Below are 25,310 nucleotides of genomic sequence, written 5' to 3'. Positions count from 1 at the left end.
AAAATGGCTCTTACACCTCCTATCTCCATAGTAACAACCTCCTTGACCCCCACCAGTCAGGCTTCAAGACGGGCCATTACACAGAGACTGCTCTCCTCGCTGTCGCGGAGCAACTCCACGCTGCTAGAGGCGCCTCTCTCTCCTCAGTCCTCATCCTTCTGGACCTTTCTGCAGCATTCGACACAGTACACCACCAGATCCTTATCTCCGCCCTTAAGGAACTTGGTGTCACAGGGTCCGCGCTCTCTCTTCTCTCATCCTACCATGATGGTTGCACCTACCGGGTAACTTGGATAGGATCGGGCGACTCAGTGTTAAAAAACAGTAAAAAACATCTCATCAGGTGAAAATTGGTGAAAAGATTTGTCTTTATTGAAAGCATGTGCCATACATCCTCGAACCCACAATTAATATAAATTTGATTAGCATTAGGATAAATTTGTATGAAATAATTGATTTCTTTGAATAATATTTAGAAAAAAAAAGATTAAAATAGTGCAATAAGGGAATTAAGAAACAAAATGAAAAAATTCCAATTTTTGGAAAATCAGACAAGAACAATGTTTTGTCCTGGTATTTGTAATTTCAATATATAAAGTTAACAAAGAAGACGGAAACTGGGCAAATCAGTTAAAGTATTGAATGAAATTGCACAGAGGAGGAACATACAAATTTCCTTTTAGTGCCAGCCATAATAAATGTTCTAATCTGACACAGAGAGGTGTGGCTCAGTCACCTTAAAGTTTTTCAATAACATGTAACAATTATAGGGCGGTATTTCCTGTGGACAACTACGGTGGCGACTCCCTTCACGTCCTTCAGCCTGTTTGATTCAAAGTCCACAATGAGCGTTCTCACCCCAGAACGGATGGGTGAGAACGAGAGCCCGACAGACACCTCCTGGCCCGGTAATATATCACCACTGAAAAGAAGAGAGATAAGGATGAATGCTTTGGTTTTATATTATGGTTTTAATTTGTTGCTCTTGCAAACATTAAAGGTTTTCAAAGTCGTTTCTCAGGGCATCATGATAATGGAGGCAGTGGCTGCTTAATTGTTTATTTCATTTTGAAAGTTATCATACAACAAGACCCACTGGTTAACAACAGCTAGTTTGGCTAGAAAAACTTGTACTTAACTGCAAAGACACATTCATGAACCATTGTAGTTTTGTAATTTTAACACTGACGTCATCTTTTCATGTTGAATGTTTAAATATTCAAACCAGAAGGAGACTTTGCACATTTGTTACGAGACAGCCGTGTAGAAGAGAAAGGAAAAGACAAAAAAATGCAACAAAAAATCTACAACTTGTAGGAGTAGGCCAGTTTTTTGAAAGAGTCACATAGAACCATTGTCACTGATTCTAGTGTATGCGATACATACAGTGATGTTATATAATGCCTGCAAATTGTTTGCACATGCGCTGCAGTCAAGATGATCTCAGTGCTCACCTGACAGGGATCTCAGTGGCCACCAGCAGACCGGCCCCTTCCACGGTGAACACACCACCGACAAGAGGAACTGGGAGGGGATTGGTGAAGGTAAAGAATGCTTTAGCTGTTTCGAATTCAACAGCCTTCCCAGGCACCTGTAAAATAAACAGATGTTTGATCGGGGTAAAAATCCAGACCAAGGGTTCATCTATTCAGGAAAAGTATTCCAAAAGTTCAGAAATCCAGGAAGACATTTTAGTCACAGACCTTTACCTTTCATAGCGGCATCACACAAACATATTAAATGTTATAGATTCTCTAAACCCAACTATGACCTCTGGTTATGTTCAGTGTGTATTCACCTGCACAAGGACCTCAGGCATGCTCAGTGGGATGTTGGCCGTGGTCATGATGGGGTCGCCGTTTCCTGAAGAGTCCAAGAAGGCTCTCACCTTGATCAGATGATGCTCGGACACACAATGAGCGTAGTCGTCGTAGTGCAGACGCAGCACTTCCCTGTGGGCTGAAATCACACACGCAAAAATAGTTTTACATGGGAAAATTGTAAAAGTGAGACAGTGAGTGACAAACACAGGATCAAGGTTGTTTTAGTGTGTGTCTGCATCACAGACCTCTTGTGTTTATTTGAGCAACTAACCTTTGTGAGCTGGCACTGTCACATTGATTTTTTGTCTCTTGCACTCCCCGCGGTGGAGAGAACTGTAAGTTGCAGCAGTGACGATTATGGTCAGCTGAGCATGAGCCTCACTGCCTCCTTCATTCTTTACCTGCACACCGAATGGATTCATGATTGACTTAAGATATTGTAACGCACAATGTTCATAGATTCAAATAGAACAGTAACCATTTCTTCCATGCTTTCATTCAGCTACAGTCTGAGCACGACATACCTCAACAAAGACATCAAAGTCTGTCCCAAATACAGGCTTGGCATGCTTGATGGACAGTTTCAGTCCTGGTTCTGTGTTCTCATTGATCGGCTCTGGGTACCGGCGTCCCGCCTTCTCATACACCTCTCTCTCCTTCATCGAGCCTGTGGAGAATATGTTGGTCGTTGACAACTCATCCTGATGATGATCCTAGACAGATGACTGATCATGATATTACAAATTAGAAAAACAATCTTCTTCAGGATTTCTCTGAAATCACAAGTGTTACAATCACTAGATTAAATTGGGGGTCCTGTGCATTATTGGCCAATGCTCTATAGACTGAATGGGATTACAGTCAATTAAAAAAATTATAGTTTATTAGAATGGGTGCTTTTAAGTTCTGCAATTGCTGATCCTATTCTACCTACAGCATTTCAGATTGCACGACTAACCCTCAGGATATTTGTAGCGTAGAGTGACATCTTCTCTCTGGTTCCCATAAACACTTTTGGTGCTGATATTCCTCCCCACAGCGGTGTGATCCACTTTGATCTGTACCATTATCAAAAATCATTATTAGAACAGTCCTTTTAAAAAAGTTTGTAATTCCTTTATTTTTTAAGGGAAGATGCTTTTTTAACTTAAACACATGTATGTAAAGAAGAAGAAAAAGACAATTACCTTCTGTCTTTGGCCATTGTCGTGAATGATCCAATAGATAGTATCAGCATTCACCTCGGCGAAAATAAACGGAGCGTCGTACTTTACAGCGAGATTTCCCTCCTTGATGGCAGTCACTGGACACGGGCCGCAGCAAAACTCGCCTAAAGAGCAGGAATACATTTTTCTTTAAACCGTCCTAAAGATGGTATTTAATATTCAGGGTGATCTAAAATATCACAATAAGGTGACAATCATTTTAAAGTTTAAAGTAGTGAAAAACAAAAGTAAACTGATAGGATGTACATTGTTGAATTTTTGAATGCAGACACAGTAGCCTAATGTTAAGTACAGAGAGGTGAATAACAACGACTAGGTCAAGAATCAGGAACGTACCATCACTCAGTTCTTGAGGGGTCGGGTCCAAAACCTGCCAGCCGTCATTGCCTTTGGGAAGATCCCCTCTCCTCATCCAAGACTCAACCCAGCAGTGGAAGTTCCTAAATTTGCAAGGAACGGAATGTAAATCCATTACTTAAGAAGACGTTTTCCCAAAAATTTCAAATAGAATCTGCGTGTGGTTGTACCAGCTACTGTCTGCCTTGTTCCTGCTGTCAACTCTCTCCAGTTTTTCATTTAGCAGGATGTCGACGGAGAGGTTCCCATCGACATCGTGGGCTGAGTTAAAGTTGGTGATTAGGCGTGTTGGAATTCCCAAACAGCGCAGCACTGTGAAGAGAAACACAGATTAGACTCAAACAACTAATTATCTTTTCCCTACCTACATTCCTTTCCACCAATGCTTTACTCTTTTACATTTGTCTAGGCAAATTGGTTTCAGTCTGTTGACATAGTTAGTTACAATCATGGTCATTGTTCAATCATACAGCATCAAATTCTGTGGCAGACTCACCTGTACAGGCGACAGCAGCAAACACCCAGCACTGGCCATATTTGACCGGCCCCGCCCCGGCCCTGCTCCATTGTTGGAGGATCGGCACGCTGCCGGTCCATTTGGTCGGTGCTACTCCATCAGAGTACGGCTCATGCCAACGACCAGTCAACACACCCCTGTCACCATTAGAGTTCACCTAGATGGATGGAAACAACAGCTGTGCATCACTGCATGAAGCAAAGGTTCAAAATGGAAAAGAATTGTCACATATTTTCCTGACAATTTTTGCATAGGCAGAACACAGCAACACTGGTTTGGATCAGTAAAGTGTGTTTCCACTCTGGTGTTGTTTTTGCAGAGAGTAAAAGAGATTGTCACCATTGCAGTGATTATCCTGCTGACATAGACAGGGTCAGATCTGAGGTTGATGTCCATCTCAGAGTTTTTGAGGGCCTCCTTGGAGTTGTTCAGGACTTCAAAACAGATGTCCATCACATAGTCCTCAAACTGAGAGACAGATAGTCACAGGGAGATGGAAAGAAAACATGAGAAAAATGTAAAGACAAGTAAGGTTAAAGATTACAGCGAATACCTTTTTAAAAACAATTTTCAAATCACATTTGGGCCAGTTTGTGTCTCTAACCAGCTCCCTGTCAATCCTTCTGCCTTCTTGTCTGTTGGTCTCTGCAAGCTGTGACAGAACAGGCCCTTGTTTGTGTGGTTTGGTTACATTGTCTCACCTCTCGCCCAGAAGTTTCCTCCGTCCAACAAACAGATCCTGATCTAGCTAAAGCCTCTGCTGTCATACTGCTGTGACAATTCACACAGGCCAACTACTGGCCTGACAGACACAGACATACTCAAGCCTTTGAACAAGTGTATTTAAGTGTGTGTGAGAGAGAGAGAAAGCGAGCTACCTGTCCATAACTCCAGGAAATACCGTCAATCCTCTCAGTGGACCCCATGTAAATGACTCCACTTTCATTCATAATGTACTCCTGGAGCAGCTTCTCATCGGGGAGGTACACTGCGTCATCTGGTACAAACACACACACAGACACACAGTTATGCACGAATACAGGAAATTGTTTTTGCAACATGTTCAAAGGACGTTCATTTGCTAAATGAATTATTTCAACATTTTGAACGTTGGAGTACCTTGATAAGAAAACCTCCATAATTTGGGGATTTGATAATGCTGGTGAAGATAAATGCTCAAATGGGTTGAAAGGTGGCGACCTGTCATACAGATCATGTCTTTGTCATTGGGGCGCCATGTAAGGGGGCAAATTGGAACCAATTGCTGAATGTAAATTATGTTTTTAGTTCTATTGATTGACTCAGGACACAGTTTTAGATACCCTAAGTACAAACAAACATGAAGAGCTGCATGGTGATGTTAAAAAGCTGAAATGTGTGAATGTGAAGTGACTCTTTTTGAAAAAGCACATAACCGACAGTGTCTGCACAGTGTTTTTTTATTTTACCTTTGCACCAAGGGTTGAAAAGAAGGTGAAATCTTGTCTTGTCGGTCTTCTCTATAGTGCGTCCGTCAGGTGACATCATCAACATAGTCAAACGGTACTGGCCAATGATAGCATCCGGTTGGCTGTGCAGAGTCAGCAGCATTTCGTCCTGCGCTCCCTGCTGGCTGAACCACCACTTGTCTCCGACCCCACGCTCCTTCTGAACCTTGATCTCCACCTCATCTTTCTTACCTGAAGACACATGAGAAACATTGTTTTACCTTCTATTCAGCGCTGTGATGTTTAGGATTAGTGGTCTACATTGGACAGGCAGGGAATTTTACACTGTCACAGATTAAATGGAGGATCCAGGACAAGAGGAAATAATGATCACAAGCCTGTGTAGCCTGAACCTGATGTAGCTAGTAACTCTGTGCCCTTTAGCTTCATGGCACCTCATAGAAATAGTAAAAATACAGTCTCTGGACAGCACAAGTAATGCTTCATACAGTATGAACCATGTTAAATGTAGCACAGAACAGATACAGCTGCTATTGTAATGCGTTTTAATACACATACTTTAATTGCATGACAGAAAGTATTGGTAACTTTCTTTTACCTTGGAAGTGTCGGTTATAGCGGTATGTGTTAAACATGTTTTAATGTTCAGCAGGATTTCTCATTTTTCTGCTGTACATATTGCATGGCGAAAATGACTTGGAATATCTTGGAAATATACTGCTGGTAGACGGATTTAATTGACTTAAGCGTTAAGGTCAGATGTGTCAAAAATAATAAAATCTTACTGAAAAGGTCCTGTATATCTACATGTATATTGTATTTCCTAAGGGTACACCATTTGCTGTGTTGATTGTTGAATAGTTTTCGTAGCACTAGCATCAGAAACTAGGGCTGTCAACATAAACGTGTTAATTTATGCTATTAATGTGGCCGAGATTAATGCAACATTAATGACATTCTTCAATGTAGTTAAAGCAGGTTTGTTTATTTCCGAGGTGGAAGTAAAGCGGGAATAAACAAAAAAAGTTGACCGAGGAAACAAAACGGCCACTAGCTGTAGTCAGTTAAATGAAGATGGCGAGAGTTTTTTGTATTGCGAGTAAAACAAACAGATGCGCGACATAAAGCGGAGAACTGTTCAGAAGAATAACTCCACGAGTCAAACAGAAGGGGGCTGAGTGGCAAACGGACCACTTAAAGCAACGCCACGCTAAGCTAGCTGCTAGGCTGCTTCCGTCTCAACATCTGCGGAAGGAAGAGTCGCTTGTTTTGCATGTTCCACCAGGTGGGATTCTGCCCACAAGATGATCAAAGGTTTGTAGTTTTGTGTTTAAACTAACATTAACAATTAAAAAAAAGTGATTACTCCTTACTTTTAAGATTTAGTATTTAGAATAAAAACAAACATTCATTAAAAATAAGAAGAATTTGATAATGTGCGATTAATTAGTTAATTTTTTTAATCCAATGACAGCCCTATCAGAAACCCATCAAGCACCCCGCCCCCCCCCCCTCAATGTCTCTTCAGTGAGGCTGTACTTACCAATGTGCAGAACCAGTTCCAGGTGGTGGTTGGGAGGAATGGTCCCAGAGCACTGCACAGTTATGGAGAAGGGTTGACCTCTGCGGACAATCAGGCGCTCCTTATCGATCTCCTTGGTGCGATGAGCCAAGTTGTTTTCACGACATCTCAGATTTACGTCCATAATCATACCTAAAACAGACAGAGTTTGCTTGTGGTGGGCAGACTTTTTGCTAAATAAAATATTGGAGGCGATAGAAGAGTTTCACCTCGGTTGAGATCTTCTCAGTTGACAGAGAGTTGCATTTGTGGTTGAACTTGATTAGTAAGTTGTTGCTTTAATTACATACATGTGTTCACTTTAAAGAGATGACAAACAATTGGACATTTTGGGAAATGCACTCATTCAACTTATTATCAAGAGTTAGATAAGAGGATCATTACAACACCGTTACAGCCAATAACATAAAGGACACGAACAGCTGAGCTGAGTTAAGCATAAGCAACTTCAGCAGACCTAATAACATCTACCTGCCAACACCTCTAACTCACCGATAAGTATACAGCATATTTTGTTTAATGAATTTAATGAATTTATTGAAAAGTGTCAAAATAAAGAACGACCTAGAAGTGGTTTATTCCCACTAAATATGCAAAACCGGGGAAACTAAATCTGATTGAATGATAAATGTAACTAAATTTTGTACTCTGGCATGGTGGTAGCCAAGATTAAACAAATAACACCTATATTTTCTTTTTATAGGTCCGATCACTGTCTTAGCCAGACTTTTGCTTCCTGCAGGAATTAGGATGGGTCATATCACACCCGAGTGTTGAGTCAAGTCAGCACATACAGTATTTCACACACATATAATTCTCCCAAACAGTTTGTAACACAGTTTACGGACAGAGAGGAATAGAGATTTCTAGCCAAAAAGAACAAACTCTAAATATATATATAGAGCGACAGAGATAAAATCACTTACCCCTGAAGTCTGCTATAGTTTCTTCTGATACAGGTCTAATATAATGTTAAAGTTTCTTCAGGCGCCTTGACACTCTTGTTTTCGGTGTCCATCCAAGGCTTGTATTTATACTCTGTCCCCCCCACCTCTCTCACACCCACTCACACTAAAAGACTCACTCACTCCACCCTTGTGACAAAGTAGTTAACGCTCCAGTTTTACTACTCAGGTACTCTGAGTACTTCTTCCATATTAACATTAGTTTATGGAAATATTTAAAAGGTATTATTTTCCCACCCACATCATTTGCAGAATCAGTCTGTTAAGTGTTGTGTGTAGCTGTTCTACTGTAATACTGTAATTCAAGTGATTATGCAATATCAACTGATGGTGAAATTACCTTTAGTTGACTTTCTACAGAATATAGATGTGTGCGTCAATTCTACTTGAAAAATAACCCACCCATTTCCAAATAAATGATCCTTTGGTGAGTCATTGCTTGTCATGAAAGTAGTAATGAGAAGAAGAAGCTAGAAGGAGACAAAAAAAGTGTGCATCTTAATCACTTTATTGATAACCTGACAAGTACTTCAAATGTTTTATCCAGTGAAATATCTCAATGTTTGCATGCTAACAGTCTGAAGTAAAAGGTTTAACCCAAAGCACGGTTCTGCCCGACTACTGTCCCACATGCTTAAAAAGGTATGGACATTATACACAGCCTTGTCAGAAAGACGGACTAGGGAGATGTCCCACCCACGTAGTTGTAAAGCCTGGAACACACCAAGCCGACGTTCGGCCGTTGGGCAGTTTTCGTGCGTTGGCAGACCAAATCTCCTCAGTGTTTTCCGCACCGTCGGCCGAAGTTGGTCGTACCTTCCGTACCTAGGGGGGCAGTATTGGTTCGCTGGCTGAGCAGCCAATCAGAATGATCAGAAGGCCCGACTGACCAACAAGCCCCGACGCCGATTCAACATGTCGAATCGGCCGTTACAAAGACGACGAGGACCAACTTCGGCCGACGGTGCGGAACACACTGAGGAGATTTAGTCTGCCGACGCACAAAAACTGCCTGACGGCCGACCGTCGGATTGGTGTGTTCCAGGCCTTAGAGTCATGGGTCTAATACCAATACCCCCCCTCTTATGCCCTGAAAACTCATGGACTCATGAAGTGTCATATGTTCTAATTATCAGATTCATTTCAGCTTTCACTGGACGCTGACTTTTTCACAAATATTGTAATTGCAACATTACATTACATGTCGTTTAGTTGACGCTTTTATCCAAAGCGACTTACAATAGATGGATTTCCACATAGAGATACAAACTCAGAAGAACAAGTAAAAAGAAAGTACAATTTTCATCAAATAAGCAGTTTCAAAACATGTTATAGAAAAGTGCCACTAAAAGTACAATTTAAGTGCTACCATTTGTTAGTGCTACGGTTTGCTAGTGTTTTAGTCAAGGTAGAGTCTAAAGAGGTGTGTCTTGAGTTTTCAACGGAAGATGTAGAGGCTCTCTGCAGTCCTGATGTCATCGGAGAGCTCACTTCACCATCTGGGAGCCAGGACAGCGAAGAGTCGCAATCTTGCCGAGTGCTTTTCTCTCAGTGAGGGAGGAACAAGCAGCTTGGCAGATGCAGATCGGAGTGTGCGGGTTGGGATGTAGAACTTCACCATGTCCTGGATGTAAACTGGTCCAGATCCATTCACAGCATGGTACGTCAGTGCCAATGTTTTGAACTGGATGCGGGCAGCCACTGGTAACCAATAAAGAGAACGGAGAAGTGGTGTGGTGTGGGAGTATTTCGGAAGGTTGAAGACCAGTCGAGCTGCTGCATTCTCGATGAGCTGCAGTGGTCGAATGGCGGTAGCAGGGAGACCTGCCAGGAGAGAGTTACAGTAGTCAAGGCGGGAGATGACAAGAGCCTGAATCTGTACCTGTGCCCGCCTTCTGAGTGAGAAGGGGTCGTATTCTCCTGATGTTGTAGAGCGTGTATCTACAGGTTCGTGTTGTCGCTGTGATGTTGGCAGTCAGGGAGAGTTGGGAGTCAAGTTTCACGCCGAGGTTCCTGGCATTCTGAGTGGGCGTTAACACGGAGTCGCCGAAGTTAACAGTCAGGACTGAGTGGGAGGGTTTTTTCCAGGGAAGAAAAGTAGTTCGGTCTTGTCGGGGTTCATCTTCAGGTGATGAGCGGACAATTACCGATTGCAAAATAACCTACCCTTTTTCAAATAAATGATCCTTTGACGAGTCATTGCTTGTCAAGGATGTAGTAATCAGAAGAAGAAGGAGGAGACAAAAAAGAGTCTGCATCTTAATCACTTTGTTGATAACCTGACAAGTACTTCAAATGTTTTATCCAGTGAAATATCTCAGGATATTTACTGGATGGAAGAGCACAACATTCTATAGAGACACTGGTTTCCTAATGTTGAACTGCTAACTCTTCCTATGACGTCAAAAACTGGTTAAAATACTCGTGTCCAATAGTCAGTGTTTTCTGCACCGTCGGCCGAAGTTGGTCGTCGTCGGCTTTGTAACGGCCGATTCGACAATCGGCGTCAGGGCTTGTTGGTCAGTCGGGCCTTCTGATCATTCTGTGCTACCACAATTCCTCTCATATACAGCGTAAAAGTGTGTGCAAATTAGGTGATGACGTTATCTAGCGACTTTTAGGACAGCCAATAGATACTTTCCTTACTGAGGAGTTGGCAACACTGGTCATGAAGACTCATTTAACGTTACATGGACTTTGCATGAAGACGAGGAGGCGGGTTCATGTCGCTAAATACCAACTGAGATCAACTTGTACAGCGACCACCGATCTGCCGTCCTGAATAAGATCCTTCACCACTTTATGCACCCAGCGTCACAGTGATTTGCGTCATCTGATAAACCAATAAGGTGTCTGGATGGTAAAGGTTTACACTTTTCATCCAACCACAATCAAATACATGCAATCCCGACGGCGCGATTTATCCGGATAGTTTTTTTGTGTGTTTTTGAACGGTGACAAGCCGGAAAATCTTCCGAAATGAAATAGGAGTAACGAGGCGATTTTTTAAATGTAAGAAGTAGAAAGTACATATATATGCGCGAAAATGTAAGGAGTAGAAGTAAAAAGTCGTCTGAAAAATAAAAACTCAAGTAAAGTATAGATAGTCAGACTTTCTACTTGAGTACAGTAACGAAGTATTTGTACTCCGTTACCTGACACCTCTTGTTGTTGAGGTGTTTTTAACCTAAGACAGGAATTACAGTGTTTGTCTTAATGAATACTTGCAAGAATCCAAAATTTTGAAAAACTACGCTGACTTAACTCTCGTTAACTTTCCGGAACATATCCCCAATAGTAGTACGTGAAATATTCCAAACTCAATGCAAAATTCCTCAATAAGCATAACAAATTTTAAAAAATGCAATTTTTGTCCCCTCCCTAAAAATGGCATCCCCACAATAAAACATGTATAAATATCAGTATATATGTTGCAGAGTAAATGAAGATGCCACACAGCACAAATAAACCTCTACCAGATCACAGCGTGACATGTTAACATTCTCTTTGCAAAGGTTGATTTTGTTCAAGTTCAGGACACATCTTATCGGAGGTTTTAGTGCATACAGTTCAGGCGAGATCTCCAGAAATTTGGTTTTGGAACATTTTCTCATGTATCAAACTATTCATTTTGTTTGATTTGACCTGTGTATAATTGTCAAATCATTTCTTTACTCGTTACTTTACAAAACAGCTATACTAGCTAAATGACTTTTTTTAAAGTTTTTATTATTAGGTGTTAAGTGGGATTCAACTGTTTGTGTTACTCAAGGGTTTACTGCATGGTGCTATATCTCAGCGCCCTCGGATACATTTTGATAGCATTTGGATTGTTTAACTCAGAGCAGGAAACAGGGAGATAATGAGGCTTGTAATTTTTAGAATAACCAACACACACAAACAATGAGCTCAGTTCAACAAATGCCATGGATGACAAACAAGGCCAGCCAGTCCACACATACGCAGACATTGAAGAGCGAGGATTCTCACTAAAGTGCTATAAGGGCGGCGTCCACTGACACACACTTCAACGCAAAGAGTGATGTACATGCCCATGTTAGTGAATGACTGGGCTTAAGATATAGATCCACATTATCTCACTGTGGTGGTTCCCCATGAAACAACGCCCTAAAATGTCTTTCTGCATTATAAAGATGTTTAACATTGTATGTCCATGAAGCCTACAAACTCATACTGAAACATCATACACATTATACACATACATTCCTAAGTTCTTTCAAGAACTCTCCTTTTTCCATTTGGGTTTAAAATATCTGTAGAAACACCAAAGTGACACATTGCACTTTGAAATCAAACAGAGTAGCAAACATTCTGTTGAGTAAACATCTGGCTGTTAAACAGTTCATCCGGTAAAGGCTGGGATTGTCATGTTTCGAGAAAGTGAGGTAACTGACCTCGGCCTACGGCCCTCCCATAATCACACCAAAGTGACAGAAAGTATTGCATTGCCCTTTAACGTCTCTCTTTTTATATATCTCTATCCCCCACACACACAAACTGAGGTGTGCAACAACGGGAACTAAATGTGACCCAAGAGGTAGTGCTTTTTTTCTGTTGAAATTTCCGGAGAATGACTGAAGTATGTGTGTACAGGACCTCTCTGACTACTCTTGTACTGTGATGAAACTTTTCTATGTTCAAATTTTGATATTTCTCCAAAGTAATAGTCTTAGAGTGTAACAGCTAATATCCCAGGATTTAAAATCCTTTTAAAGCTATATTCTTTATAATTCCAATGACTAATGTGTGTTCAGGACATCGCTGACTACTCTTATGCTGAAATGCAAATATTTCTACTGTACAAATAAAGAGATTTTCTGTAATGAAAGTTGTACATTTAAATGTTCAAAAATGTACTTAACGCTGTGCTAAAATTTGGTTACATGTCCCTTGGCCATTTTGACCTCTAATTTTGGATTTAAGATTTGGTCACATTTTCAGATTACCAATAAAAAAATCAAACTCAGCAATGTAATTTGTGACAAGGAAGTATCGGCTCCAATCATTCCATCACAGAAAAATAAGACCGTAAAAGTTATTGGAAACTTAAGATCGAGGTAGATACATTATTTTTACAAGTGTACGTGAACATAAAACAAGCAAGAATAAGGTGAGCAGAATAGCAACATGACCAAAAAACAGCGTTACACAATTTAAAGTTGATATGCTTCCCTGACTTGTTTTTGCATATTTAACTATAGATATGAATGCACAGTAAAGTACAGATGTTTTGTTAACCCAATTCTCAGTTTTTGTTTTCATATATTTTATTTAAACTCACACATACCCCTAATTCATTTTTAAATAGTTAAATATATTACACATTTATTATATGTACTATCTGCTGATTTGTCTACATGAACACAAGACATAATTTTCTAGTGAGCAACAACATAAGAGACAAGTGTTGATTATTAATGGTCTGATTCAGCAGGGGGCGCTACAGCACCAACTTCAAGTCCCGCCTCTGTCTTCTATCACGTCCTCATAAACGATTTAAATATTTGTGTTCTGAATCAGCCTTATCATCTTGAGTCAAACCAACTTGATATCATGAGCGGCAGAGGTAAGGGCGGAAAAGGACTCGGCAAAGGAGGCGCCAAGCGTCACCGTAAAGTCCTCCGTGATAACATCCAGGGAATCACCAAGCCCGCTATCCGCCGTCTGGCTCGCCGTGGTGGAGTGAAGCGCATCTCCGGTCTGATCTACGAGGAGACCCGCGGTGTGCTGAAGGTCTTCCTGGAGAACGTGATCCGTGATGCCGTCACCTACACCGAGCACGCCAAGAGGAAGACTGTGACCGCCATGGATGTGGTCTATGCCCTGAAGAGACAGGGTCGCACCCTGTACGGTTTCGGAGGATAAACACAAACTTACCAACACCCAAATGTCCTTTTAAGGGCCACACACACACACTCTGAAGAGCTGATATCCTTCGACCTCAAGTAACCTATAAACTAGAAAGAATTGAACCATTATCTTTACCGACAGTGAGAGATAAAGTAGACACCGGAAATATTTAACTGTCTCTGCTAGTTTTAATACCCACTAGTATTGAAAAGAAAATAAGGACCCAAAGCAGTTGTTGAATGAGCTGCATTCTCTGTCAAAGCCTGAAATTGCAGTTGGATGAGTTTCCCTTAAAAAATGGGTACAAATCGGAAATGTATGCCCAGGGGTACACTAGGGGAAGAAAATATAGGAATCCCACATATCATCCATGGCCTACTTGGAAAAATACCCATATAGTTACTTCTGGGTGATTACAAAGTTATCAGAATAATACAAGCTATAAAGGCTTGAGCTAACTCTTTTTACATAATTGATGTTGAATGTTTGACAATGATCTGTTCTATGCCCCGAGGCCTTCATCTGGGTTTTCATGTACATCATTACTTTGTAATCAAATCATTTGTTCTTTTGAACACAAATTACATTTAAAACTCTGTATTGTAAGTTTGAAACTGTGCAAGATGAGATACCATCGAGCAGACTGTGATATCCAGCAACATGATGCTGGCAAATGTGCATTTAGGTTATCAGAATAATACAAGCTATAAAGGCATAATGGGCAACATTTTTTTCAGTATGTTTGATTATTACAAGTTGCACTTGCACATGTTTCTGTGAGCAGCTTTACCCCTCTGTCGTCAGTGTGTTTGCTGCTCCCAGAATAACTCCAGTTTATTAAAAACTGATCACTATCTGATGGTGGTTTTTACATTGAGATCCTGAGCAAACATGTGCATCAGTTGAAAAACGACTTTTGGTGGAGATGTGAAGCATTTTAAATACTTTTAGGTGAGAAATTAGTGTGAAAAGCCTCTGATCAGGGCTGTCCACGGCGCTGAGTAGGTGAGGTTTGGAGGCTCCTCAAACAAAACACATGGATCATAAGAGCTCAACATGACCTCAATATGAAGAAAAACTATTCCGCTATCGGCTCCTCCACCTTCAGCCTTCACAACTTGATGCACATTTGGTTTAAAGTCTTAAATCAGTGAAGAGAAAACACAAGTGACTCGACTTTCAGACTGCATGAGGAGCTACGGGCTGGGTTGAGTCTCCACGGTTCTCATGATGTGTTTAAGTGCAGTCCGCTGCTTTGAGCGCTTCATCAGTCTCAAACTCTCGAGTCTTTGACGATACAAACTCACAACAGCGGGACAAAATGGCAGAAGAAGCTCCAGCACCAGCCGCCGCCGCGCCCAAAGCAGCCAAGAAGAAGGCGTCCAAGCCCAAGAAGGTCGGTCCCAGTGTCTCTGACCTCATCGTGAAAACTGTGGCCGCATCCAAGGAGCGGAGCGGCGTGTCTGCTGCCGCCGTCAAGAAGGCTCTGACCGCCGGAGGATACGATGTGGACAAGAACAAGGCCCGCGTCAAGACCGCCATCAAGAGCCTGGTGGCCAAGGGGACTCTGGTCCAGATCAAGGGGATCGGGGCCTCTGGCTCCTTCAAGATGAGCAAGACCACCGCCGACAAACCGGCAAAGAAAGCCGCTCCTAAAGCCAAGAAGCCCGCAGCGAAGAAACCTGTAGCGGCCCAAAAGCCCAAAGCAGCGGCAGTTAAGAAAGTTGTAGCCGCTAAGAAGTCACCGAAGAAGGCCACGAAACCCGCAGCGGCCAAAAATGTGGCCAAGAGCCCCAAAAAGGTAGCCAAGAGCCCCAAAAAGGTAGCCAAGAGCCCCAAGAAGGTGGTGAAAAAGGCCCCCGCAGCCAAGAAAGCCCCTGTGAAGAAGGCTGCTAAGCCCAAGGCCAAGAAAGCAGCACCCAAAAAGAAGTGAGCTTAGATCATTCTAAAGAATTGACACCTATAAAAAAGGGCTCTTTTAAGAGCCACACAATTCATCTTTAAAGAGCTTTTCCATATATTTATTTTTAAATTAGAGTGATGCAGAATTTGAATTTATGTGAGAATCTGCTGGAATCAACTGGTTCCAAACAGATTTACCACATGAACATTAATGTGGCAAAATATTTTTTGATTTACTGTATTTTATTGAATTATGCAATTGTACGTTAATGTTAATCGCAGGTGCTGGGAAATCAAGAGGAAAATGTAACATCGTTACGTCCACCATTTTGATTTGAGCAAGCATGATCTTCTAAAGACATGATAAGCGTTACTTGTCCATCAGACCTGCATGTCTAAAATATAAAATATTTCAATTCAACAAAACATAAAGTTGAGAGAAATGATCAATTCAAGTAATTACTGCTCCATTGTTATAAATGCAATAGACGCATTAAAAAATAGTTCATAGATGGATTGTGTGGCTTTTTTAACATAAAGCAGACGAATCAAATAGCAATAAATTCATTAAGGCAACATTTAACATCAATGAAGGTTTTATACCAACATAATGGTAAAAAAACAAACAATCGTGGCCCACTGATGTGCATTTTATTATAACCTAGAATAACTTCGAATCTCACACTATCAACAGGTATTAAACACATAAATGAACACTGCACCAAACAGACCATTTTTGACAATCTTTTTAGTATTCATTTGTTTAAATAAAACAGCAAAGTTGTGCTTCTACCACACATATCCTGCTGCATCAGCTTATATTAAAACAAAATGTATTCCCGTTGCACTTTCAACTTCTGCAAATTATTACCACGAGCATCACTGCTTGAAAAACAAATGTTCTGAGATCACTATTAGTGTACTACTACTACTCCGCGACACTGATCACGTCACCTAGTCATCCTTCATTTAGCGGTTTATTTTATGCAGACTTGGAGAACCTCTGTGTTGCACATTTTGTAACTGCTTCAGTTAGGGAAAGATTTTTTTTACCCATGTCTCAGTTTTTGTGCATATTGAAAAATAAGTAACCTTTTTAACTATCACCAGTTCTTTGTCCTATGCCTTCTTACTATAGTTGAAAATAGTTAACTCATTTGCTGCAGAGCCGTTATAGAGATGCTTTAACCCCCACATGAAAACAATATAACACTTCAGTTGTCCTTTCAATCATTTTTTAACTTACAAAAACAATTAAATTTTAAAAATAGATGCATATACATTTGAGGTACCACAATAAGAATCATGTTCTTTAGAGAAAGTGTGGTGGCTCTTAAAAGAGCCGTTGTGATAGGAGAATCAGAAGGTTTAAGCTCGCTCTCCGCGGATGCGACGGGCCAGCTGGATGTCTTTGGGCATGATGGTGACCCTCTTGGCGTGGATGGCGCACAGGTTGGTGTCCTCGAACAGACCCACCAGGTAAGCCTCGCTGGACTCCTGCAGAGCCATAACAGCGGAGCTCTGGAAGCGCAGATCCGTCTTGAAGTCCTGAGCGATTTCCCTCACCAGACGCTGGAAGGGCAGCTTGCGGATCAGCAGCTCCGTGGATTTCTGGTAGCGACGGATCTCTCTCAGAGCCACGGTACCGGGCCTGTAACGGTGAGGTTTCTTCACGCCGCCGGTGGCCGGGGCGCTCTTACGGGCAGCCTTGGTGGCCAGCTGCTTCCTGGGGGCTTTGCCTCCGGTGGACTTACGGGCGGTCTGCTTGGTTCGTGCCATGATCGACTGGTCTAGCTCTGGATTAGAGAAGTGTGTTTTGAGAGGAGACACGCGGCTCTTAAAGTGTGGACCGGCTGTGGACCGTTGACGCAGATTCAGATCTGCGGGCCCTGATTGGTGAAGGACTCCTCCTGGAGCTCAGCCCCGACTCCACAAGCGAGTCTCTGCTGCTCATTGGTTGAAATTGGTGATTTCAAACTGTCCGCCAAAACTCGGAGTGGCGCCCTATGTGCTCGTGCCTGAAGGCTCTTCTCTGGTTGGTCCGCATGTCGGGAACCGTCCCGCCCGCTCCGCGGACATATAAAGGAGGGTTTGGCTGAATGAGCCGCACTTTCTTCCCTGAAATCATCAACAATGAGCGGCAGAGGCAAAACCGGTGGCAAAGCCAGAGCGAAGGCCAAGACCCGCTCCTCTCGTGCCGGACTCCAGTTCCCAGTCGGTCGTGTCCACAGACATCTGCGCAAAGGCAACTATGCGCAGCGTGTCGGCGCAGGAGCCCCCGTCTACCTGGCGGCTGTGCTGGAGTACCTGACCGCTGAGATCCTGGAGCTGGCTGGAAACGCTGCCCGCGACAACAAGAAGACTCGCATCATCCCGCGTCACCTGCAGCTGGCTGTCCGCAACGACGAGGAGCTCAACAAGCTGCTGGGCGGAGTGACCATCGCTCAGGGCGGCGTGCTGCCCAACATCCAGGCTGTGCTTCTGCCCAAGAAGACCGAGAAGCCCGCAAAGTCCAAGTAAAGCTGGAGACAACTATCCAAACCACAAAGGCTCTTTTAAGAGCCACCCACACTTCTGAAAAGAGCTATGATCCTCAAACTGTTTAAATGATCTTATGAAGTTACACAATTCTTATTTTAATTTTCTACCAAACCCACATGCCCATATAATGTGGAATCATATGCATTTGAGGGATTGGTATTGATGCATGCATTTATCTAATCATTATTTCAGTCAAGTTGTTCATCAGCATGATGGTCTGGGGACAAATGATATAGTTTTGCTGTATAATTCTACAAAGAGCTATTATCTATTATGTTTTGAAACTAGAAAATCAACAAGAATGACACTGATATTTAAGCTTTGAGTTTGACATCACTGATGCCATTACTACTTTCATATACCAGTAGAAATGTATGAGGGGCCGTTTAGGACTTAACTACTGAGACACTCTCACACACACTACTGAGACACTCTCACACACACTATTGAGACACTCTCATACACACTACTGAGACACTCTCATACACACTACTGAGACACTCTCATCCACACTATTGAGACACTCTCACACACACTACTGAGACACTCTCATACACACTATTGAGACACTCAGACAGCATCTCACTATACAACATGAGAGCATCTCACTATACAATGTGAGAGAATCTCAGTATACAGTGTGAGAGCATCTCAGTATACAGTGTGAGAGAATCTCAGTATACAGTGTGAGAGAATCTCAGTTACACCGGAAGGCATCTCAGTTACACCGGAAGGCGGAAGCAAAGAGCGCTGATTTTGAACAGCGCAATGCGCCAATCATACGCGCCCTTCCTTCATATGCCTTGAAGTCTGCGGTCGCCCGTCCAAGTTTATAAATACTACCATATTTAAGGGACGGAATGTCATTTTAGGACGTTTTCAGGCGAGAAATTAGGTGTTTAAGCAACATTTCTGCGGTCGGTTTGTTAACATTCAGCCATCGTAAAAATATCCATGGAGGACGTCGGAGACGTGAGGCGTAGTTAACGGGACCATCTGATGCCCCCAGCACCGGGCGGTCAGCCTCATCTCACGCCGCAGACAGCAGCCTGTTCTCGGCCAGACATCCGTGAAATGCTCCGCTTCGATCCACTTTTCCGTAGCGGTTATATATACGATAGTATAACTAGGATGAGTGTTCATAACCTCTAATCTGAGACTGGTGTTTGTTTAATGGCTATTTTGCGAGCAGAGTTTAAATTCATAACCTTAATAAACTATACGTAAACTAGACTGTATCCATAGTGTGCGCGCTTATTGTACTGTCTATCATTGTGGAATAAAACTAATCGTGTCTTTATTAAAGGTCTTGTGGGGAGACCGTCATGGAAACCGGCAGCAGGGCATCAGCTTCAAAGCGAAGGATAATAATCGATTAAATAATACATTAAAATCCAAATATTAATTAATGAATATTTCTATTGTAAGATCCACTCGTGTCTCCGCTACGGAAAAGTAGATACAATGTAGGGTGACCATATCCATAACACCATAAAAAAGGACAATATTTCGTGAGGCTCTAAATCAGGGGTGTCAAAGTCGTTTCAGGTTAGCGGGGGTGGCGCGGACGTTACGGCCAGAGAGGGGGGGGGGCGACAGTTTTCACAGCGCAACTCCAGAAAAAAGGAGGACAAATACGCGTCAGGGCATTGCAAATCAGGACGGTCCAACATCCCCCTAGTAGTAGGTGTCAATTTAAGTAGTCAATTTCACAGAAGTCTGGCCGAGAACAGGCTGCTGTCTGCGGCGTGAGATGAGGCTGACCGCCCGGTGCTGGGGGCATCAGGTGGTCCCGTTAACTACGCCTCACGTCTCCGACATCCTCCATGGAATTTTTTACGATGGCTGAATGTTAACAAACCGACCGCCGAAATGTTGCTTAAACACCTAATTTCTCGCCTGAAAACGTCCTAAAATGACATTCCGTCCCTTGATTATGGTAGTATTTATAAATTTGGACGGGCAAGCTCGGACTTCAAGGCATATGAAGGAAGGGCGCGTATGATTGGCGCATTGCGCTGTTCAAAATCAGCGCTCTTTGCTTCCGCCTTCCGGTGTAACTGAGATGCCTTCCGGTGTAACTGAGATTCTCTCACACTGTATACTGAGATGCTCTCACACTGTATACTGAGATGCTCTCACACTGTATACTGAGATTCTCTCACATTGTATAGTGAGATGCTCTCACACTGTATACTGAGATTCTCTCACATTGTATAGTGAGATGCTCTCATGTTGTATAGTGAGATGCTGTCTGAGTGTCTCAATAGTGTGTATGAGAGTGTCTCAATAGTGTGTATGAGAGTGTCTCAATAGTGTGTGTGAGAGTGTCTCAGTAGTGTGTGTGAGAGTGTCTCAGTAGTGTGTGTGAGAGTGTCTCAGTAGTGTGTATGAGAGTGTCTCAATAGTGTGTGTGAGAGTGTCTCAGTAGTGTGTGTGAGAGTGTCTCAGTAGTTAAGTCCTAAACGGCCCCTCATATAAACGGCCCCTCATAGAAATGCCAGGGACCCCTTGATAAATAGCCAAAAGCATGCATATAGACAAAAGCAGAATTGGTTTTAGCTGTTAAGAATCAGACACATGAGGAAAACGTAATGGTAAAACTACAGAATGTCAAAAAAGCCTCTCTCTCAGTGAGGGAGGAACAAGCAGCTTGGCAGATGCAGATCGGAGTGTGCGGGTTGGGATGTAGGACTTCACCATGTCCTGGATGTAAACTGGTCCCGATCCATTCACAGCATGGTACGTCAGTAACAATGTTTTGAACTGGATGCGGGCAGCCACTGGTAACCAATAAAGAGAACGGAGAAGTGGTGTGGTGTGGGAGTATTTCGGAAGGTTGAAGACCAGTCGAGCTGCTGCATAATAGTGTAACATAAAACAACTGACTTGGCTATAAGCTTGGATCATATGACAGTGTACATTACCAAACAACTTGGTGTTTTTTGTCTTGAATGACCCTTTAGAAATTCAGTCTGGGACAGCAGAGAAATCTGCATAGAAGCACAGTGTGTGTGACGTAGGGAGCACTCAGATAACAACCAATCACTCTTGAGGAAGCGCACAGTGAATTTTGCATCTAGTTGGTATATAGATTTCACCTTCCCAGTGGAACAGCATTATCGCTGAGTTTTCGAGAGATATTCAGTCATGCCTGAAGTTGTGAAAGCGCCCAAGAAGGGCTCCAAGAAAGCCGTGTCTAAGGCCGTCAGCAAGAGCGGCAAGAAGAAGAGGAAGACCAGGAAGGAGAGCTACGCCATCTACGTGTACAAGGTGATGAAGCAGGTCCACCCTGACACCGGCATCTCCTCCAAGGCAATGGGCATCATGAACTCGTTCGTGAGCGACATCTTTGAGCGCATCGCCGGTGAGGCCTCTCGTCTGGCTCACTACAACAAGCGCTCCACCATCACCTCCAGGGAGATCCAGACCGCCGTCCGCCTGTTGCTGCCCGGCGAGCTGGCGAAGCACGCCGTGTCTGAGGGAACCAAGGCCGTGACCAAGTACACCAGCTCTAAGTAGACCTCCTCTAGACCACTAGCCCAACGGCTCTTTTAAGAGCCACCCACTTCTACTAAAGACCATCTCCTGATGCCCATAGATATTATAAACACGTGTCACATAAAGAACAAAACGAATTATTGAGTAATAATAAGTTGACCACAGATAAGGGCTAGTTGAGGTACATATTTCATTCCATGGTGTTATTTTGTTTTTAATATCAATCTGTGTATATATAAAATATATATATACACTGACAAGCTTGTCAAGTAGTTGTGTGCAGCATTGTCTTCATTTATGGGCTAAATATTCATGGTAGTGTGAGATTTCAAGTAATGCTCTTTAGCAGGCTATGATGGCCAAAAACATGGAACATGGAAAATATGGACTCAAAAGAATTTCGACTTGTTTTTTCTTCCCATTATGTAGGCGTGAAACCTCATTGACGCTGTTAAATGTGTCCTTCATACTTGATTCCTTTGATTTCTCAAATGGAACTGTAATTACTTGATTGAATTGTTTTCATTTCTTAGAAATAAGGATCAGTACTTATGATGGGAGCCACATTCTGGAGTCCGGGCTTTGGATGCTTTTGTATGAGAAAGACCTGCATGTGGTCTGGACACCATTTATCATGTCTTTATCAAATTAGGTCATGTTGGCCAGTGCTCAAAAAGAAATGAATGTAAAGATTTTACATTTTCCTCATTTACCATCCATGTGAAACCTGTGATTACCTCAAAATAAAATTAATGTTAAATTTCTGAAATCAAGTTATTGCAGACTGCAAAACAGATTCTCAATTAAAATCTAGTACTATTCATTTTATGAATGAAAGAAAAGCTCTTTAAGGATGGATTGTGTGGCTCTTAAAAGAGCCTTTTTTTTAGAGGTGTTGGTTCTTCAGAATGATTTCAGCTCACTTCTTCTTGGGTGCTGCCTTCTTGGCCTTGGGCTTAGCAGCCTTCTTCACAGGGGCTTTCTTGGCTGCGGGGGCCTTTTTCACCACCTTCTTGGGGCTCTTGGCTACCTTCTTGGAGCTCTTGGCCACCTTCTTGGGGCTCTTGGCCACCTTCTTGGGGCTCTTGGCCACATTTTTGGCCGCTGCAGGTTTCGTGGCCTTCTTTGGTGACTTCTTAGCGGCTACAACTTTCTTAACTGCCGCTGCTTTGGGCTTTTTGGCCGCTACGGGTTTCTTCACTGCGGGCTTCTTGGCTTTAGGAGCGGCTTTCTTTGCCGGTTTGTCGGCGGTGGTCTTGCTCATCTTGAAGGAGCCAGAGGCCCCGATCCCCTTGATCTGGACCAGAGTCCCCTTGGCCACCAGGCTCTTGATGGCGGTCTTGACGCGGGCCTTGCTGAGTTTTGATTTTTTTATTGGTCTTCTGAAAATGTGACCAAATCTTAAATCCAAAATTAGAGGTCAAAATGGCCAAGGGACATGTAACCAAATTTTAGCACAGCGTTAAGTACATTTTTGAGCACAACTGTATATACATCAACTATTGTCTGGAAAGATTAAGAAAAGTAGTTTTATAAAACCTAAAATATTGATAAATTATTTTTAAACATTTAAATGTACAACTTTCATTACAGAAAATCTCTTTATTTGTACAGTAGAAATATTTGCATTTCAGCATAAGAGTAGTCAGCGATGTCCTGAACACACATTAGTCATTGGAATTATAAAGAATATAGCTTTAAAAGGATTTTAAATCCTGGGATATTAGCTGTTACACTCTAAGACTATTACTTTGGAGAAATATCAAAATTTGAACATAGAAAAGTTTCATCACAGTACAAGAGTAGTCAGAGAGGTCCTGTACACACATACTTCAGTCATTCTCCGGAAATTTCAACAGAAAAAAAGCACTACCTCTTGGGTCACATTTAGTTCCCGTTGTTGCACACCTCAGTTTGTGTGTGTGGGGGATAGAGATATATAGAAAGAGAGACGTTAAAGGGCAATGCAATACTTTCTGTCACTTTGGTGTGATTATGGGAGGGCCGTAGGCCGAGGTCAGTTACCTCACTTTCTCGAAACATGACAATCCCAGCCTTTACCGGATGAACTGTTTAACAGCCAGATGTTTACTCAACAGAATGTTTGCTACTCTGTTTGATTTCAAAGTGCAATGTGTCACTTTGGTGTTTCTACAGATATTTTAAACCCAAATGGAAAAAGGAGAGTTCTTGAAAGAACTTAGGAATGTATGTGTATAATGTGTATGATGTTTCAGTATGAGTTTGTAGGCTTCATGGACATACAATGTTAAACATCTTTATAATGCAGAAAGACATTTTAGGGCGTTGTTTCATGGGGAACCACCACAGTGAGATAATGTGGATCTATATCTTAAGCCCAGTCATTCACTAACATGGGCATGTACATCACTCTTTGCGTTGAAGTGTGTGTCAGTGGACGCCGCCCTTATAGCACTTTAGTGAGAATCCTCGCTCTTCAATGTCTGCGTATGTGTGGACTGGCTGGCCTTGTTTGTCATCCATGGCATTTGTTGAACTGAGCTCATTGTTTGTGTGTGTTGGTTATTCTATAAGTTACAAGCCTCATTATCTCCCTGTTTCCTGCTCTGAGTTAAACAATCCAAATGCTATCAAAATGTATCCGAGGGCGCTGAGATATAGCACCATGCAGTAAACCCTTGAGTAACACAAACAGTTGAATCCCACTTAACACCTAATAATAAAAACTTTAAAAAAAGTCATTTAGCTAGTATAGCTGTTTTGTAAAGTAACGAGTAAAGAAATGATTTGACAATTATACACAGGTCAAATCAAACAAAATGAATAGTTTGATACATGAGAAAATGTTCCAAAACCAAATTTCTGGAGATCTCGCCTGAACTGTATGCACTAAAACCTCCGATAAGATGTGTCCTGAACTTGAACAAAATCAACCTTTGCAAAGAGAATGTTAACATGTCACGCTGTGATCTGGTAGAGGTTTATTTGTGCTGTGTGGCATCTTCATTTACTCTGCAACATATATACTGATATTTATACATGTTTTATTGTGGGGATGCCATTTTTAGGGAGGGGACAAAAATTGCATTTTTTAAAATTTGTTATGCTTATTGAGGAATTTTGCATTGAGTTTGGAATATTTCACGTACTACTATTGGGGATATGTTCCGGAAAGTTAACGAGAGTTAAGTAAGCGTAGTTTTTCAAAATTTTGGATTCTTGCAAGTATTCATTAAGACAAACACTGTAATTCCTGTCTTAGGTTAAAAACACCTCAACAACCAGAGGTGTCAGGTAACGGAGTACAAATACTTCGTTACTGTACTCAAGTAGAAAGTCTGACTATCTATACTTTACTTGAGTTTTTATTTTTCAGACGACTTTTTACTTCTACTCCTTACATTTTCGCGCATATATATGTACTTTCTACTTCTTACATTTAAAAAATCGCCTCGTTACTCCTATTTCATTTCGGAAGATTTTCCGGCTTGTCACCGTTCAAAAACACACAAAAAAACTATCCGGATAAATCGCGCCGTCGGGATTGCATGTATTTGATTGTGGTTGGATGAAAAGTGTAAACCTTTACCATCCA

The 25,310-nt window shown here is 42.1% G+C and overlaps 7 protein-coding genes across 7 annotated transcripts; 4 read left to right on the top strand and 3 right to left on the bottom strand.

Annotated features, from left to right (window-relative positions):
* Positions 1 to 362: 362 nt before the first annotated feature.
* LOC134131214 (protein-glutamine gamma-glutamyltransferase 2-like) lies at positions 363 to 7,976 on the bottom strand. The gene is made up of 15 exons (XM_062562742.1): positions 7,880 to 7,976; positions 6,915 to 7,085; positions 5,372 to 5,602; positions 4,802 to 4,920; positions 4,263 to 4,391; positions 3,903 to 4,080; positions 3,577 to 3,718; positions 3,386 to 3,489; positions 3,011 to 3,153; positions 2,782 to 2,881; positions 2,348 to 2,490; positions 2,095 to 2,224; positions 1,799 to 1,959; positions 1,455 to 1,591; positions 363 to 922 (listed from the first exon to the last, which is right to left on the bottom strand). Exons 2-15 carry the CDS (start codon positions 7,081 to 7,083, stop codon positions 748 to 750), a joined length of 2,061 nt encoding a protein of 686 aa, XP_062418726.1. The 5' UTR covers positions 7,084 to 7,085; positions 7,880 to 7,976; the 3' UTR covers positions 363 to 747.
* Positions 7,977 to 13,485: 5,509 nt separating this feature from the next.
* On the top strand, positions 13,486 to 14,980 carry LOC119195910 (histone H4). The gene has a single exon (XM_062562754.1). The coding sequence runs from the start codon at positions 13,493 to 13,495 to the stop codon at positions 13,802 to 13,804; it is 312 nt and encodes a 103-aa protein (XP_062418738.1). The 5' UTR covers positions 13,486 to 13,492; the 3' UTR covers positions 13,805 to 14,980.
* Positions 14,981 to 15,044: 64 nt separating this feature from the next.
* LOC119195870 (histone H1-like) lies at positions 15,045 to 16,203 on the top strand. The gene has a single exon (XM_037451187.2). It carries the CDS (start codon positions 15,111 to 15,113, stop codon positions 15,720 to 15,722), a length of 612 nt encoding a protein of 203 aa, XP_037307084.2. The 5' UTR covers positions 15,045 to 15,110; the 3' UTR covers positions 15,723 to 16,203.
* A 714-nt stretch (positions 16,204 to 16,917) lies between these two features.
* On the bottom strand, positions 16,918 to 17,579 carry LOC119195874 (histone H3). Its single transcript, XM_037451194.2, has one exon. It carries the CDS (start codon positions 17,468 to 17,470, stop codon positions 17,060 to 17,062), a length of 411 nt encoding a protein of 136 aa, XP_037307091.1. The 5' UTR covers positions 17,471 to 17,579; the 3' UTR covers positions 16,918 to 17,059.
* LOC119195884 (histone H2A) lies at positions 17,561 to 18,283 on the top strand. The gene has a single exon (XM_062562752.1). The coding sequence runs from the start codon at positions 17,825 to 17,827 to the stop codon at positions 18,209 to 18,211; it is 387 nt and encodes a 128-aa protein (XP_062418736.1). The 5' UTR covers positions 17,561 to 17,824; the 3' UTR covers positions 18,212 to 18,283.
* Positions 18,284 to 21,366: 3,083 nt separating this feature from the next.
* On the top strand, positions 21,367 to 21,893 carry LOC119195898 (histone H2B 1/2-like). The gene has a single exon (XM_037451219.2). The coding sequence runs from the start codon at positions 21,383 to 21,385 to the stop codon at positions 21,752 to 21,754; it is 372 nt and encodes a 123-aa protein (XP_037307116.1). The 5' UTR covers positions 21,367 to 21,382; the 3' UTR covers positions 21,755 to 21,893.
* A 643-nt stretch (positions 21,894 to 22,536) lies between these two features.
* LOC119195868 (histone H1-like) lies at positions 22,537 to 24,238 on the bottom strand. Its single transcript, XM_062562978.1, has 2 exons — positions 24,171 to 24,238; positions 22,537 to 23,115 (listed from the first exon to the last, which is right to left on the bottom strand). Exons 1-2 carry the CDS (start codon positions 24,236 to 24,238, stop codon positions 22,653 to 22,655), a joined length of 531 nt encoding a protein of 176 aa, XP_062418962.1. The 3' UTR covers positions 22,537 to 22,652.
* Between the last annotated feature and the right edge of the window lie 1,072 nt (positions 24,239 to 25,310).

This window comes from Pungitius pungitius, chromosome 6, assembly GCF_949316345.1.
Source record: "Pungitius pungitius chromosome 6, fPunPun2.1, whole genome shotgun sequence".
Lineage (NCBI taxonomy): Eukaryota > Metazoa > Chordata > Actinopteri > Perciformes > Gasterosteidae > Pungitius > Pungitius pungitius.
The sequence above is the reverse complement of the archived record's forward strand: the minus strand, read 5'-3'. Positions and strand labels throughout refer to the sequence as shown.